Source organism: Corvus moneduloides, chromosome 15 (assembly GCF_009650955.1).
Source record: "Corvus moneduloides isolate bCorMon1 chromosome 15, bCorMon1.pri, whole genome shotgun sequence".
NCBI lineage: Eukaryota > Metazoa > Chordata > Aves > Passeriformes > Corvidae > Corvus > Corvus moneduloides.
In genome coordinates, this window is record NC_045490.1 from 8,522,216 (window position 1) to 8,540,588 (window position 18,373).

Consider the following 18,373-nt stretch of genomic DNA (forward strand, 5'->3'; position numbering starts at 1 on the left):
CCATCTTTCTGCTTGTGATAGTCTCTTCAAGAAAATATATACAAATAAAACACATACAATCAACATGGATAAATATACCAACAGGAATCTAAATACTGCTATTTTGCAAAGTTCCCTTTGAGCTATGCCCTTTTCCCTGAATTGTACATAATATACGAATGAAGAACAATTATTTTCAGAATCAGTATGAAAAGGAACAAGAGAATAGAAAAAAAATCGACGAACACAGCAAGGTTAATTGGGGAACCAGCTGATTGTATCAGTAGATCCAAAGAGCAGGAGGGTTGGAATTAGACCATCTTTAAGGTCCCTTCCAACCCAAACCATTCCATGATTCAAGGCCCAGGGCTGCTCACCAGGCGACTGTGGAGGGGAGGAGGAGCAGAAAAGAAGGAGGTTGCAGATGCTGCACAGGAGAGGCCAGACTGCCCCTGGGGCAGGGTCTGAGTAGCTTAAATAACACATTTCCATGCAACTCAATTTTCTACACAGCTACTAAGCTCCTGCAGTGGTTTAAAAAGCAGGCATTCCAGCAGAAAGGAAATGAAATGGGAATGGCAGTGCTGGCACTGGTGATTTCAGAGTTTGCTACACACTATGCCCAGAAAACCACAGCTTCCTTGCAGTGCAGCTCTCCAGCAGGCCAGGCACTGGGTGACACAAACCAGCACAGCTCTGTCTGGGAGACCCAGCAATAACAAAGGTGTTGCTCTCGATTGCTTTTTGCTGAGCCTACACACTGTGTAAAGCCACTGCAGCAAGTTGATAATGATGCATAAAATGGAAAATCCTCCTGAGCACACCCAAAAGCACCGTGGATGAGCAAAACAATCCCAACAGCGCCGTGTTATTTGGTAATTCTTATTACATGTGTCCTCACTAATATATTCAGAGTTTCACTGGTTTTAAATAGGTGCAACTCCACCCCTTTTAATGTGTTTACTCCTGATTAACACAGTATTAAAAATGACTGGAGTCAGATGTACAGCAGCATTGAGCTCAGGCACAGAAAAAACAGAATGCTGTGGGACTACAGATGAAAACCTTTAGGGGGTGTCACTCCACTGACTCAAATCAACAGGTAATTTGCCCTGGTTACTTCCCCCCTTGACCTATCTACCCTCTGAGGCCAGGGTCGCTGGGTACCTGGAGAATAAAACCACAGTGGGGTTATATGTGCCACTATCACACATCAGCAGTAGTTCTTTCAGCATTGCAAAACTTGCTGGAAATTGTTTGGAGAATTCTCAAAGTAAGTTTTCAATACTTTTTGATTCATCTCCATAGTCACAGTGCTACTCAAAGGTTTGCTGAAACAGCTGCAGGCAGTGGAGGAATCATAGAGAGATCACATGAAACGCAGCCTGGTTTCTGCAAAGAAAGGATATTCAGTTCCTCTGCACCATTCCTCTGAACCATTTTGACTACTTTGGGGACATTAAATACTGGAAATAGCTCAGAAAGCATTTGGCTCAACATCTATGTCTATATATCACAAGGACTACTATATAATGCAAGGATTTAAACCAGGTTTCAATCCATCCTAACTTGAAAATGTAAGCTAAATAATGCCAAAAATATCGTTAGAATGTAAGCACTGCACAGAGCAGACTCCTAACTTCTTCCAGGGATCATTCCATACTGAAAACCAAATATTGAACACACTGCCTCATGCACGTTATAGTTTTACATTATCAATCAAAGACAAATTTTTCTTACAGGATTAGCTTCCTCAACCAGGTGACAGTGAGATGAGATGAGATGTAGTACTAGTACATGGGAATCAGATCATCCTGAATTCAGTTTGCCTTAAACAGTTGTGAAACTACAATCTTGGCTGACAACAACATTTAGGGACCTGAGTTGTGTAACAGGCAAATTTTTGTTTCCACACTAAACACAGAGAGAAATTGAAGACCAGCCCCCAAATTTATCACTTAAATATAATGAAAGCAAGACAATGTATTTTCCTTAAAGTGCAGACCAAGCATTCAGACTTGCTCATTACAGCCGTACACAATTCATTGTGTCACATATCTGTAGGCAAGTGGAGGGGTTTATTTCTCCAGTTTAATTCTGGGTCTTGACTCAGGCTCTGAAGCTACTCAACAACCCCAGTTCCCCTACTGGTTCTACTAGTTCTGCTTCCAAAATAGGGCAAAGTTCATTTTTTTCCTCAACATTTGTTTATAAATTTCTTAATTCTTGGTTGTAGCACATCTCAACCCATGATCAGTAGGCTTTTCTTCACTTATTTGTAGCTTCTCTCTGTGAAGTTCTGTGGTCTAATTTGAACATCTTGGCCTTGTAACATATTAGCTAGTTCATTTGCTCTTAATTCAGTCATTCAGCAATCTGATCTGGAGATTTCTGTAGTTACACAGTATAACTTCTAAGGGAGTTGATCTACAAAATTCTACTAACATTTTTCAGGTCTTTAGCAAATTTAAGCAGAGGTTTGACATATTTTTTTAAAAAAATCTTCATTGATCTCCTTTTAATTACTTCCAATTAAATTACTGGAACTTTAGATATCTCTGGCACAATGTCTTCATATTTCATGTTTTCAGTTTTTTAAATGTACATAATTACTGCTCTCTGGGGGGAGAAAATCCCTCCCAGAACTGGAAGAGAATTCAGCAATCCACACCACAGGATGCAGCATGTTCTGGGTCATCTTTTTTAAATAGCCTCAGTTATAAATAAAAAACTTCTTTTTGTCTTTTTTTGCTTTTTTTTTAACAGAAATTAAACTTTAAAGGAATGTTGTAAAATTATGGGGTTTTTAATATTAATTTTGGAATTTTCTCATTTTACTTCTTCTCCCATACTGGATGTCTGTGATGGACACAAAAGCCTCATGCAAGGGGAAGTTTCCTCACCTGTGCACCAGCTGCTTGCGGCTCACACAAATGGCGGTCTCGTAGTCGTGGGTGACACACACTTTGTGTGGGCTGCACTTCACCTTCAGGCAGGGATCTTTGGATGGATCAAGGGCTAGAAAAAACCAAACATATTAAAAAAAGAAAGTGAGAAATGCATGCAGAGGTCTCTCTTGGCAGGCAGATGACAACTGGTTAGAACGAACACTCCCACTCGTGAGTGAACAAATACTTTGATATTTTATAGTACGTGCTGCTGTTTTCAGACTGCATGTGAAGGAGAGAACTTTACACAGAAAGATAGATGAAGAGCTCAAAGACTGATTACTGAGCAGTGATCTAATTGGCATTCACATTAATATTAGACGTGAGACCTGGGGTGATTTAACAATCTACATCACGCTGTTTATTTCTCAGAAAAGCTATGTTTGGATAAAATGTACTCATATAACAAAATGACCAGTATTTAACTGACATAATGCAGAGTGCTAATAAATTTAATTTCACAGATGCTGTAAAACTGGCATATTATTTTCAGATATTATGTTTAATTTTTAATTTTTACAGCTAAGCATCCCCTGTATTTAAAATGCTTGAGTAGAAGAGCAGTAATAACAACAAAATACTCCTGGCTTTCATACAACAACCTGCACCACCAGCAGTGCCATCAGAGGTGGGATTAGACAGCACAGTGAGTTGCTGTCTCAGAGCAAATATGTCCAGGCTCTTGTCCCATATGAAACTGCAAATTTTGGAACTTTCTCTGTCTAAATTCATTCTTCTACAAAAGGAGGTTTCTAAAGATCAGCAGTAAGACATTATCTGCCAAGATGAATTACAAATATTCAAAATATGGTTATATGAACACTTCAGAAGGGAAGTCCCAGCCATACAGAGAAATTTCACTTTTGAGAAGTGATTTTTAGAGAAGCTCTTTTTGCACGTTCTGTTGCCATGGATTTGACTTCCTGTTCAATGTCTTCAAATCCCATTTTATCTCTCCCATCCCTCCTCACATCTTGGTCCATTCTTGGAAATGGGCAACTCTTGGTTTGATTTTGGGGATGGTATAAAGCTCTTACTGCCATTTATGATAACCATTCCCCACTTCTACTGAATAATCAGAGAAACTTTCAAAGGAGACCATTTGAAGTACAAGAAATTTCAGTTTGCTATGTACCAGATTTCTCTGAGAGCAAATGTATTTCCAACAAGCAGAGGATTCTTCTGCTTTCCTGCGGGTCTGAAGTGCTGCAGCTGTTCTGTGCTGGGTTAAACAGCCACAGCTACAAGCTCCTGCCACATTAACACCCATTACACATTTGTGATGGGCAATTAAGCTTCACTAGTGCATATGTATTTACTGGAATGCCTTTGGTGCAAGACGGGGAAATCGTAAAAACAAAGCAAAAGTGTTAAAAGCTTTTTCTTTTAAACCATTAAAACTGATAGAAGAGGTGAAGTGAGCAAGGAAGGAGAAAAGACCATCTGTTTCCTACACCATAAACAATAAAGCATCAACATTCAATGTGTTGCCATTAGGAAAACACATAGGCAGCGTTTGAGCAGCCAGGGTCTCTCCCACTGGAAAGACCAAAGGCTGTTCAGGGATGTTTTGCTGTTGCCTTTTGGTGTCTTTTTTAAGCCAGACAGATGAGAAGCATCTGATTCCCTGCCCTTTACATTCCCAGAACACTAAGAGTGAGAGACATCTTCTAAATCCTCTTACTTCATACTCACTGGAGACTGAGTTAAGGACTGAAGCCGATGTTTGACAGGGATTGAAATGGCAAGCCAGAGTTTCCTGAGCTGGCTGTCTACCTGGATATTCTTAAACTGCAAACCAGAGTGAAACATCCTCCTTCTGCAAAGCCTTTAATGAGTGAGCACCACTTGGAGTGTGCAGGGTCACCACATCATTGTTCCAGTGGCTGAGGTAATTCAAAGGTCATATCCACACACAAATTTAATGACCAGAACTTTTGCTCGCTTGCAGCTGGCCTCGCTCTGTTGCCAGAGCCCATGCACGTTGTTTGCTTTTGCTGGTGACACATCCTCAATGTAAAATGCTGCATCAACAAAAATCACTGTGCAAGCTGGCTGGGAGCCCGGGGCAAAGAGCTGCCAGGAGCACTGGGCTGCTGGCGAGCACAGCCTGGCCTTGTGCACATAGCTTTCTATCAGCCAAAACCTGCAGAAGTGGGGATGTAGGTTTAGCCTGGAAAGTCAGTACTACTTTGGCATGAATAAGAAGCAAAATTTAGGCCCACATGGTCTATGTGACATCATGCACAGCTGCAATACTTAGCATTTTTTCACAGTAAAATTTACCCTAATCGGTGAAACCATTTCAGGAACCATTTAGGTCTTTCAAGGCAATAAAAATGCATGCAGTTCTGAACAGCATCACACTATACATTACTGGTAAAAGTAACATGACTTTCAAATATTTTGAAATTTAAAAATTGTCTATCCAAAAAGAAAAAATACAGTGGAATAGTCATCAGTTTGAAGGAAAGCCATGGATGAAGATGTGGCTGGAAATCCCAGCCACCATTTCCTTACAAATCAGGCCTCAACTTTCTTTACCTTAGTGACTTGATTCTAAAATCTGAAAACAATCATAATGTTGACAATAATAAATAAAGCAACTGATGTGTTGGGTGCATTATTTCATTCATGGTGGAAAAGCTCATGAAAATCTTTAAATAGAACACATAATAGAAGCACCGTTTATTATTCATTACAAACAGTCCTTACGTGCAGTTCAAAACAGTAGTTTACTGCTTTGTCAGAAGACAGCAAAAACCCCACAATGTGGATTATTATTTCTTGATATTTTTTTCCCACTTATGCAGAATGCATGATCCATATGAACATAAAAGTTCAAAGTAGCGCTTTATATGTCTGCAAAGTTCCTCAACATGTTAAATACATTTGGAAGGTTGTTCTACTGCTAAGCAACACACAAGCCCTAAGGAGAGCTTGTAATAAAAAACAATTTCTGAAATATGCTAATCAAAGATCATGCTTTGTTAATCAGATTTCTACATGACTAGGAGCAGACGCTGATCATCAGAAGAAGAACACACCCTTGGGAATAAGATGAAACATAACAACCATATTTGTCATTACAGTTCTTTTTGTCCTAAAGCAATGAGTATGAAATCTTTGAAAATGAAGAGCTAAAAGTACAAATGAATAAATAAAGTGGGCAGAAGATGTTACTTTATCAGCTTGAAAGGAAAACTACAGCAATCCCGTCTCTATGTCAGGGAGTCTGCACTCAGCTCTGTCTGCACAGTAATAACAAAAATACCTTAAGCCTGGCTTTGAGATGTGAACATTTTTCCACTTTTTCTTTAGGCTGAGTCTGAAGATGAAACTGATATGATTAATTAATCTCACTTTAGAGTGGGTGAGCGTTCATTCAACATTTATGTAAGGAGATATATATCCAGCCAGTAGTGGAATCAAATTTTTCACTTGGACATAAATTCTTTGATGAAAACCCACTTCAGTCATCCTGCCTATCATTTTGTGAACCCAGGCTCCATGGTTTCCTGTTCCGAGCATTTCCCATGGATACTTGGTCTCTAAGGGAAGTGTCCATCCCAGGAGGTAGCTGACTGAAATATAGTACTGGACATCTCAGTATAATCATTTTCAGAAGATTTTTATCTTGGAAAAATTTAAGAAATTAGAAAAAGTTCATCTTGGCTCATGAATCTCTCACTCTTCCTCACTTTACACCCAGAGGTAATCTCACTCTTCCTGACTTCACACCCAGAGGTTTCCGCCACTGACATTTGCTTTCTGGGAAGCCATCCTTGTACTCAGAGCTGAGAAGTCTCTTCCTGAATTGACAGTGCAAGGGAAGAAGTAAATAGAGGTGCAGGGTGCAGAAATCTTGTCCTTAAGCTTTTTTTTTTTTTCTTTTGGTCTAGGTTTTATTATGCAGAGCAACCGACGTTCTCTCTTAAAACTAAAGATCTTCTGTGGTAATCTCACAGAGAGACCAAAATAACTGGTAGATGATAAACACCAGAGACTGCAAGATTGCATCAGCCTCCTAACCTCCTAATGGTGTTGACATTGCTTTCCAATACCAAAAAGGTCTACAAACACCAACTTGCATTCCAAATCTCTTTCGGTCCCAGCTTCACACAGCAGACCAGAGAACTCTCCCTTATGAACTGAACACACTTTCCCTCTCCCCTCCTTGCACCATTCACCAGAGCTGTGGATTTGCAATATAAATCAGTGTTGGACAAAGACCTACCAACAGCGCTTGAGATACTTTTCTATTACATTTCACGTTTTTATTTATTACCACTGTAAAAAAAGACTTACGACTTGCAGGAAAATCTCAGTTCAGTCAATGGCAGTGCAGGGAGAAGTTGCTCTGTAAGAATGTAGCTCCATATGTTGTGCCGGTGGGTCACCGTGTTAATCACAACAGAGAGAATTTACTTTTCACACATTTGACTTTAAAAGGGTGATAACAAATAAATACTTTCAATGTCTCACAGCAATGGATGTGTAATCCTGCAGAAACTGTACAACTAGTTCACAACAAGATTTATGAGCTTGATTCTGTTTTTATGACCATTCCTCAGAGGGAAGAGAGTAATTTCAAAATGTAGCTATTTAGTGAAGCTGAAATGAATTGCACAATCAAAATCATTATGTAAATATTGGGGGGTTTGTTTTTAAAATTGCCTGCCAATAAGTACTATGATCACTCAATGACAAAAATACTCCTGCATAATGCAATGTCAAGAGCAGTTGCTTTTATGCAATCCCCTTGGAACTGTTCTGACTATACAAGTAAAGAAGAACATCTGCTGGGAGAGGTATGATGAAATGGAAAACGAGACCTGCTGTCTTCAATGCAAAGATCCTAGTGTGTACTTTAATACAAAAGAAATTGATAATAAAACTAAGTCACTCAATTAAATGATGCATTGCATTATATGTGTGCATTTCACTATCATTATGTGTTAATTGATTCCAGCTATACTCCACAAGCAGGCAGGAGAAGGAAAGCACAGTTCCTGGCTGTAGAGGCCAGGAAATGGGCAGGAAAGGGAAAGACAGGAATGGGAAAGCTGTGGACATGAGCAGGTCTGGGCAAGCAGTGGACAGAAGGCTCTGACTCTTTCTCCCCACTCAGCATGAAGCTCAAATGGCAACTAATGTCAAACTTCAGATCTAGGAGGGAAAGTTTCAAATCAGCATCATGTGTCCACTTCTGGCACAGTGACGACCAAAGAGAAAGTGTGACTGAGGCAGCTGATTAGTGCCTTGGTGGAATTTTACTCTATGCTGTCCTGAAAGCCATCATAGAGCAAATGTGAAGGAGCCATTAAGCCAGCTTAAACATGGTAATAAAAATTCCTACAAACTGCTCTTGATTTTTGCTTGAGAAAGGACATGTTTTCAACACATGCTGGCTAAAACCAGCTTTGGCTTTAACGTTTCGGTCATTCAAAGTGCCCCACAGCCTTCCCATGAGAGTTAGAGCTTCTTCAGCTTTATGATGAATTTATGCTATTTTTTCTAGGGTGAACATGGTAATCCATATTAACTTAAAGAGTACATCTCTGTGAAGGCATGCTAGGCTTCCAGTGCTCTACCGGTAAACTTGAAGCAATCCGTGTGCCGGGGTTAGACTGCCCGTGGGGCTCAATCCAAGTGCAATGGGACTACTCCATCCCCCTTGTATGGACAAGACGCCCCAGGAAGCCCTTGGCGGAATTCCAGGCTTTTACAGCCTTTCAGAAGACTTTGTTCTTTGTTGGAGCTAAGTGTAACATTTATTCTCAGAGATTATATTAATAACTCTGGTTTTACAAAGTGTTATTTAACAACAGATGACAAGACTCACCCACCATATAAATGTAAATAACACCAATGGTTTTATTCTGCTTCTGCAAATCTTCACATAAATCATTCGGCTTCATTAGGGAGAACGTTTGTGTTAGACCACCCCCAAGTTTAGGAGAGAACACATCTTCCAATAGCCAGCTCAAATATTTAAGTCTCTCTCTCTCCTCAGAGCAGTTTGGATACAGAAATCAATTCAGTTGAAAATTAATTACTGAATGTTTCTCAGTAAATGGAATTTCCCAAGGCAGTTAGGCAATAACATCTTGAACTGTCAGCATTTGCTCCATCCCTGTGTAGTATTTTTTGTACAGCTTTGTTTTGGAAAACTCTAACATCTGAGTGGCTGAAGATTCTGATACAGTGCACAGAAACATCTATTTTGATTTTTACAGGCACTTTAAAAATCACTTTTTATAACTGACATATAATTGCTTTTGACATTGCTGAGGGCCATCCAAGGCAGAAGATGCTTCAAAGGACTCTACAGATTTCCTTTCTGAAACAAAGGATAAGAACCCTTGGTATTTAAATTAATTTTTTTAATGAATACACAGAAATTCAATGCAGTGAAAAAAAAAAAAACAGGCAAAGAAAAGAGAAATAGGACAGGACTGGAAGTTAGGAAATGTGCTTCCACTGGTGGATGTGATAATCAGTCACAACCCTCAGTGCAGGTGCCCTTTGCAACAACCCTCCTGCCCGCAAGGCAAAGGCTCACCCTACATGCAAGGATGGCTCACTCACATCAGTTCAATGGAGAATGATCCTGCACCAGTGCCACGATGCTCCCCTCAGTTCCAAGCACTTCCACTATGGGATAATTTGTGCTTGTACGTGTCATACCTGAGGGTGCGTTTCTGCATATCCTGGCACGCTGAAGGCAAAACAGACTTTTAAAAAGCCCCCTGACAGAAGGATATTGGTCAGATGTTCCATTCAATTATTAATTCCCGGAAGCAGTGGGATATAAAAATCACCCCATTCTCCAGGACTCAGAGGGCTTTGGTATATATTTAATGATAGCAGCTCTACAGCTTCTGTTTTAGAGTCCCCAAAACCCCAGGGGGTCCAGCTTCAAGCTTCCTGGGATGGAAGTAAGAGCTTCAAAAGACTGCTCCAATCTTTAGTTGGTGGAACAGGAGGAAATACGGAAACCTCTGTGTCTGCCTTGCAGGGAGGGCCCAGTTCTGCAGGATGTGTCATAAGAGATCCTCAGGACAGGAGCAGAGCTAAACGTGACCATTTCCTTCTGCCATGTCAGCTCTGTGGCCTCTCACAGCCCTGGAAGGACCCAGTCGCTATCCCAGGCTCTCCAAGTGATCTCCAGCACTCCAGCCTTTCCCTGCTCTGCCCAAGCAGGTTGGGAGAGCCTTTGCTGACCTCACTCCTCTGCCCCCCGGGTGCCTCCAAGCCCTGCCAGCCCTGCTCTGGAATGGCACACCCTCCCTCAGACTTTCAAGTTCAATTTCCTAGCTAATGAGAGTGAGGAAAAGAGAGAGGCAGACTTGGAGCTCTACACTGGTAGATCAGGCTGGCTGATAACATCTTGCCACAGGATTCTAAGTCAGATTCAAGTTTTGTAAAAAGCTGAGGCTGTATTTTGCATATCTGTCATTGAATGTGGGTCCTGTGACACCACCTGATCTCCTTAAACCTCCAGATCCCAGTGCCAGAACTGAATTCTTTGTTTCTGTCCAAATGCCAGAAAGATTTTATTCTCTTTGCTGATAGAAAAATACTGAAAATAAAAAATAGAAAGGTTTAATAATGTCAAAGCCATACAAAAGACTGTAAATCATCACAAATTAATGAAAAAGGAGAAAGTATATTTAATTTAACTTTGAGATTCTGAATGCTTGGACTTAATAATCCTGTGGTAAGTTTGAAATGCTGGATATAATTTTTCCTGTGAACTGACGTAGATTATTTCTGCTTTCTGTTACACTGCAGTGAATTATAATTTATTTAGTGGGATTTCATTTAATACAAATTATTTTACTCCAAGGCCAATGAAAACAAATCAGGTTATACCTTCTTCAGAAAATAATATTTGAAGTTATTCATGCATAATTAAAGATATACCTTTCCCATTTCAGATTAATACAAACATATATTTTAACGTGCTCAGAGAGAAGTTGCATTGTATGTTGTGAAACACTTCTGTAATACTTCTGAAGCTGTTGGAATTTAACTGAAGTAGTAATATAATGGGTAAAAAATTGCTGTGATTTAATTCAGATAGCTAACTCATAGGATACTGAACCCTTTTCCAGCTCTGATTAAAAGCTATAATGAAGTTTAATACTGTGAACTATGATTAGAAAAAAATAAAATTGAAACAATGTAGAACTCCTCTGTATTTTTCACGAGGAAAATCATTAACCAATCAAATTTTATTATTCAATAGATTTTTCTGTCATTAAATCTCACTTCAAAACATGAACAACAAGCCTATCTTTTAATGCATATTTTTAGAGGTAATGCAGAAGAAAAACTGCATCACTGTTAGTACTGATTCTATCAGCAAATAGTAAAAAATAAGGACCAAACTGGTTTTACAAATCAGTATTTCAGTATGCATAATTACAACACTTCTCTAACACAGCACTGTAGAGAGCTAAGCAAGCAATAAAAATTCTGGGTAGGAATTCTCTGAAAGGATGACAACGTTGCTCTATTTGTCAACAGACTGAATGTCAATGTTGTTACAGTTACAGCAATTCTCAGCCAGGCTGCTGCCTACCTCCACGTGCCTCTATTTAAATGGGAAACGAGATAAGACATTCTGCTCTGGAAATGAGGAAAAACTCTAGTTTTTCCATTAAGTTCCTATGTTTATTTTCTAGGATAAATGAAACAGAATTTGGCTCCAAACATTATCAGCTATTGCAGATAAAGTATATAAGCTTGTCCCTAGAAGTGCTCAAGGCCAGGCTGGATGGGGCTTGGAGCAAGCTGGTGTAGTGCAAGGCGTCCCTGCCCATGGCAGCGAGATGGAACTGGATGATCTCTAAGGTCCCTTCCAAACCAAACCATTCTATGTTTCTGTGATTTTATACTTAATGAATAAGGTAGAACACTGATAACATTCTTTGAAACAATATGTCAGGGAAGAATCCCCAAATTTACCATTTTTTTTAATGTTCTTAACACTTTAGTGCACGGGCAGTGGCTGTCCTAGTCAATGGGCCAGGAAGGAAACACTTACATTGTCTTCTTGTTCTACCATTGCCTTTTTCATGCCTTGGGATAAATGAGTTTGTCACTCTGCCTCAGTATCTTTTTCAGCATTTAAAATGGGGATAGCAAAACTCAGGGTCTAGAAATCAGCCTGGGTCTCTTGGAAGGCATCACAGAACACAAATGAAGAAGCCTGTGAATGACTTGTAAGGGAATGATTTCAGAACAGCCAAATTCTGCGGAACTAAGAGGCGTTTCATGTTCATTTATGGCAGCCTGATTGTCTCCATGGAAACACAGGAAAAACACTTCATCTTCTCCATCAACAGAAGAAGAAGATTTGTTTCCATATTACATGAGTTTTAGTGTGCACTGAGCAAAACAAATACTAAAATAAAAGACTCTTGAAAGAGTGATTTCATTATGAAAAGAGCAGTTTCAGTCCTATCATGTGGAAGCACCTCCTGCCAAGGTGATACCACTGTGGAAAACCTTGCAAGATGGGCAGTGTTCCATGGAACACCTCTGGATTAGAGATGAAATGGAAAAATCACAAATGTGTATGTTTACAGGTAAAGAATTTATTGTCAGAAGAAACCATTAGAACTATTAAATTATAGGAATTTTAGCCATGAGACAGAATCAAAACTACCCCGAATGAATGAAGGCTGCTTCTGCTGCTGCTGCACATGGCTTGTATTTAATCTAGAAACAGGAAACACATCAGAAGTGTAAATTGGCTGGGGCTGACTGGTGTAATAGATTGTTGCCTAATGGAATTTTCATTGCTTCTGAGAGGAATTACCTAAGCAGGAAAAGATGAAGCTTCTCTATGGATAATCAATTAGTCATATAATTGATATCCGGAAGAGGCTTAAATGGGAAATAAATGAAAGGACAAACACCCAGCCTGCCTGGTTCTGAAGTATAGTGAATATAAATACAGCAAAGAGAATTCCTTCTTCAAGCATCAGTTTAACGGAAACAAGCGCTGGGAAAACCAGTGAGTATCTGATACCATTCCTCACTCCAAAGTGCAGGAGAGAAGCTCAAATAAAGACGAAAATAAAGAAAATAAAGATGAAAATCCATAAATTACAAAATCATTTTGTAAAAATTGACTCCACTCTGCTGGAATTGATCAGTAATTGATGAAATTGTGCTAAAGGTGGAAATTTTGAGACTGGGAGTTTCTAAACAGTAGATCAGTGACTTTTCTGCACAGAATGAGATGAAAGGGTAAAATTAGCAGGTAACCTCAGGAGTGGAAAAAGCAGATTGTCAAATGGGCTGGAAGACAGAAAGTGGTCACAAGGAAGAGCATTAGCATTGCAGTTTAGAAGTGTCAAGTGGAACGACAGCAACAAAAAGATGAAGTCACAGGACTCATACCACACTGCAGAATTTATGTACAGAAGCAAAAAAAACCAAGATTGGGTTATTTCTACACCTTTTTTTTTTTTTGCTACACTTCAGTTGCTGGCATCTCATAATGCAGTATTTAATTCAGACAACCTGGAGTTCCTATCTTGGTTTTGAGACCTCAAAATTAATTTTTAACAACAAAAGATCACCTCTGAAGAGCTGCTGCTAATCAAAGTTGCCTTTGTTTAGTTCTCTGACAAATGCTACAATTCTCATCTCATTAATGCATTGCAGGGCATCTTGATATGTCTTTTGATAAGTGATAATAATTTTTAAACACACAAATCCAATGTTTAGAAGGCTTTCAAGGGATTCATAGCTTAATTAAAATGCTTTATGTTTCTCAAAAAAAAATGCACTGATGAAGATATCATCTGACAGAGGAGAAATGCTTTTTCTCTTGCCAGTATTTAGCTAAAATAATTCTGAAAGAAGATCCTTTATGAAGAATTAAAGTTTGAACAGTCCCTTACCCGAGTAACCATGTGGAATAACTAAAATGTTGTTTTGTCCTTCTCCTACAGAGAAAGAGCTGAATCTGCCTCAGGCAATACAACAGCAAACTCTGTAACCTTGCACTCAGCATGGTAGCTAAATTGACTTCTACAACAGAGAAACAACTGTTCATAAGAGAATTGCTTGATTTCTGGAACACCTAGGCAAGAATTGCCTTGGAAAAGAGTAAGCTCCCTGAATTATGAAGTCAGACTGAATTATTCAGGGTTCCTGATGTACATGTTATTTTTTTATTAGAACAAAGATAAAACAGTTCTAATAAAAAAGAAACGTATGTATCAGTAAAGCTGAATGATTCAAACACAAAGTAACAACGGAATTGGAAACTGGGGTTTACTGTCTTTCAGGGAATATATATTAGATTATATTTCCAGAGTCAACTTGTCTGATCTATCTCTAGACATATCTGGAGGCATTGCCCCGAATACTTTTCTGATTCCAAACAAGTTCCTTGTGGAAAAACGACAATCAGAAATAGAAACAGCACAGTTGTGACCTTAGTATTAAGGAGATAAAAAATTTCCATTTATATAAATTTGCTGTGATGTTGAGAAAACATAGATTTTATTGCAGCACAATTTATCCATTCCACTGCTTCTCCTGCAGAATATATTTCTATTTGCTTTTAATCAGTAAATTGCCATTTTAATAAGGGTGCATCACTACAAAGAGGTTTTCTGTACTTCCAGAAGAGGTTGGAGCAAGGTGTACAGTAAGAAAGACTCTCAAGGAGGGCAAATCTCTGCTCCTTTCTGATTCCTCCTCTCTCCTCTGTAGGGTTTGCAATAACCCCCTGTGATATTTGGGCTGACACTGAACTGGAAAATGAGTTTAGCTTGATTTTGCCATAGTCAAACATTAAAATCTGTTCAGAGAAAATGTGTTTGTCTGACATGAATACTGAACTTGCATTTATAATTTGGGCAAGATCATTTTCCAGCTGATTTCACAGCACTTTCCAGGATATAGATGCTGCCAGAAAGCCTAACTCAAAATTTTTATCCACTCCAAGTCACATCAGAGCAAAGACTGAAGACAATCTGAGCATGCCAGGAGTGCAGAAGGGAAAAAAATAATTGAGAGCTTCATGCTCTGTGCTCTGACCCTTTTTCAACACTTGGGATATTAAAGTAACTTTCCTGAGATCCAGAGATGGGGAACAGCTGTACAAACTAATAAGTCTGAGCAGCAGTTAAGTTCCAGTCCAATCGACTCTATCACAAGAAACACTGGCACATCAGCTTCAGCTGCTGCCACAGAGGCAGCCTTAGTGCTGGGTACCATTAAGTTCATCAACAACAGAGTAAAAATGTAATTCTGCTCTTTTAATTCTCTTGAGACCCTTTATGTTATACATCACAATTTGGAGGCAAGGAGTCAGCGTTTCAGTTCAGGATATTTAATTCAGCTACTCACTTTAACCATCCGTTGCTTAGACAATACATATGGATTAAAAAAAAAAAAAAAGTGAGGACATCGAGAAAATATAATTAAAATAAACATCAGTAATTTAGTGTATTATTCCATGTGCATGTCTGGTATAAATTATGAGGAAATATCACAAGAACTCAGATTAAACTACAGTAACAGCCTTTGTACTAATGTGCAAGACCTAATGAGGGAATTCCTTTCTCTCTTTCTCACACAGTATCAATTTCATGCCCTATAGATTTTTAAATGGCCCACAAATCTTCGTGACTTTTTTTTCTCCAAAGGAAGACTACCATAGGAGGCTTTTTAATGTGAGTTGAACAGTCAATAACAGTCAAGATATTTATTAGGCATAATCGGCTCCTTGAACATGGCAGATTCTATGTGGGACATGGCCATTAGTGTGTGCATAGCCCTTACTACTGGTCCCATTCTGCTGAACTGGATGGTGGCAAACTGACATTAATATACAGATTGATTTTTTCAAGGGCTTGGCAAACACTTCAGAACAGCAGGTGTCAAACTGCCAATGTCATTGTTTCCAAAGAAACATCCTTCTTTCCTCCTTCCAGTGAATTGTCTCAGTAGCTCCTCCTTAAAGTTTCCTATCAAGCTAATTAATTTAGCAGTCTCCCAGGCTGCAGGATGATTTGAAACTCAGCATGTTCTCCCACTGGTAATTTGCTAGCATGTCTAAATTTCATATCAGTTAACTATGTTTTCAGGTCGATTTCTGGATCATTTGGCTTTAGAATGAAGCAGGACAAAGCTAAAAGGCTGCAGCTAAAAGGCTTTACTGACCCTTCTTATTTACTTGAAGCCCAAGAAACCAAACAGATGAAGAGGAAGCTTGGCAGGCTCCCGATAAAAATACAGAAAAGGGAAGTGTATTTTTACAGACAGTGGACTGTCATGTTTTTGTAGTGAAATAAAATGAACATATAGCTGCTTCTTTCTGTGAGTAATCTGAAATAAGGTACTCATCCTGCTTAAAATCCCGGAGTGTTACAGCTGTAGTGCTGATCCTTTGAAATGCTGTTTATCCATAACTTCCTCTGCTGGCATTCACTGGCAATTAAAAATTGCTATAGAAATGTCATCATCCATGAAGAGCCATTACCTGCATGGGAAGTACTAAGCACCTCCATCAGAGAATGTGCAAATTTGCAAATGGCCATATTTTCACAGATACTTATCTTTTAACGATGAAACACCAGACATTATCATAAACCAGTGGAAGTTTTGCCTTGTTTGGGATGAGGATTTCACTTTCTGCTTTCAAATGGGCTTTGCTAAATGACTCTTAAGACAGAACCAATAGGAAAGTAGGGAAGTACTTATCTACACAGTAGCCTTGGTCACTTAGAGGATTAAAATACTTTACTGCACTGCTGACACATTTGAGAAAGAAATGCACACCAGAAAGTAACAAATGGAAATATGACAACAGTAGACACGAACATTCTTGACACCATGAAAAAGCCGATAGCTGGGCAATACATATTACTGCTCCTACTATATTTTAAAAGAAAAAAACAGGAACCAAACAGTAGTGACAGGTTGGGTCAATGACCCCATCTCTGCATGATGTTATGATGCCAATATCTTTGTCTCTCATGCTTGATAGAGCTGTCAGAAAGAGGAGACTGGAACAGCTAGAATCTTTCATTCTCATGTAATGAATAATTCACATCTCTGTTATTTGCTTGAACTGCTGAATGCTGGGCCTCACAACCAGATAATTAAGTAATAAAGAATAGGGGAGTTTTTGCATGCTTCACTTACCAGTTACCCCAAACTCATGTAAAGATGATAACATGCATTCATACACGTGCATATACACAAGAAATGCAGGAAGAAGAAATCGTAAAAGCATCACATGACTGCTAACACCTAGATAATGCACATAGCTTCCAAATGATGTTCAAATTTGTCCAACACTGCAGTTGAGGATTTGCCATATAACACAGCATTATCCTGTCTGAAATGATCCCACATGGAGATGGAGAAACCCATAACTGATCATGCTGTCTATCAGAACAGAAGCTTTGGACCCTTCCCAAGAAGAAGATCAGCTGGAAGCCGTTTTATTACATTAGATTACACATTTAATTAGAGTTACATTATCCATCAATATCTAAAAGCTTCTAGACTCCTTCTACTGTTTTCTTGAGAGTAAGTGTGCCTATTATCAACTGTCCTAGGTCAGATTGTAAGAATATGCAAATGCACAGCACAACCTCAGATTTAGTGGGGAAAGATAGAAAGTCCTTAACAGAGTATTGAGGCCCATTAGTGACATCTCAAGCTGTGTCCACACTCCCATGTCAAGTTTCTTCCCCTCCAGCATCACGAATTTTCTGAATCCAGTATAAAACCAAACCGTAATACTTGTCGTTTTATTAGAAAGGGAAGAGTGCAATCAGTATTTTGGTAATATTTGAAAGAGGTATCCCAGATAAAATCTGTACATGCAGAGAGAAGGAATAGGGCATCAGGCCATCTGTCTTCTGCCTGAAACTGGTAATTCTTTAATGGGGGTACACTGGGGATCTGGCTTAAGTGGGCTGGCAAGAGAAGGAAACAAATAAGGAACAGTTAATGAAGCAGAATGTGAGCAAGCATCAACCAGTGTGATAGCCTGTGATGACTCTGAAATAAAGATATGTGCTCTTCTTGTAGGAATTACAGACTCCTGAGGCAAATCTTTAGCAGAGAACTCCTACGTGAACAGCCCCCAGGGAGCACTTAATGTTATGTGAAGAACAGAAGGCTTCATGTACCGGTAACTAAATGTGCATTTTCCACACATTGGAAAAAAAGCCCAGACCTAAAAAATATCAATCAACTAATGCTCTTGGAAATGCATAAGAGAGAGAGAGAAGTACTAGGAGACAGAAATACCGGGGATTCTTTCTGACTGTTGTGTCTTCTGTGGGCTCACTGACCCCACTCCTATCTCTAGTACACACATTACTTGAGAGCTTGCAAAGGCAACTGAAGTACCACAGAAATGCTGTTTCTCAGCATGTCAGTATGTTCTGGTA

The 18,373-nt window shown here is 39.2% G+C and overlaps 1 protein-coding gene across 2 annotated transcripts in view; it reads right to left on the reverse strand.

Moving 5' to 3' along the window:
• The window catches only part of SPOCK1 (SPARC (osteonectin), cwcv and kazal like domains proteoglycan 1), a 277,860-nt gene that overhangs the window by 115,461 nt on the left and 144,026 nt on the right, over positions 1-18,373 (reverse strand). For both annotated transcript variants that reach the window (XM_032124995.1, XM_032124994.1), the window contains one exon: positions 2,883-2,997. In XM_032124995.1, the coding sequence (XP_031980886.1) occupies positions 2,883-2,997 (115 nt within the window). The remainder of the gene's footprint in view (positions 1-2,882; positions 2,998-18,373) is intronic.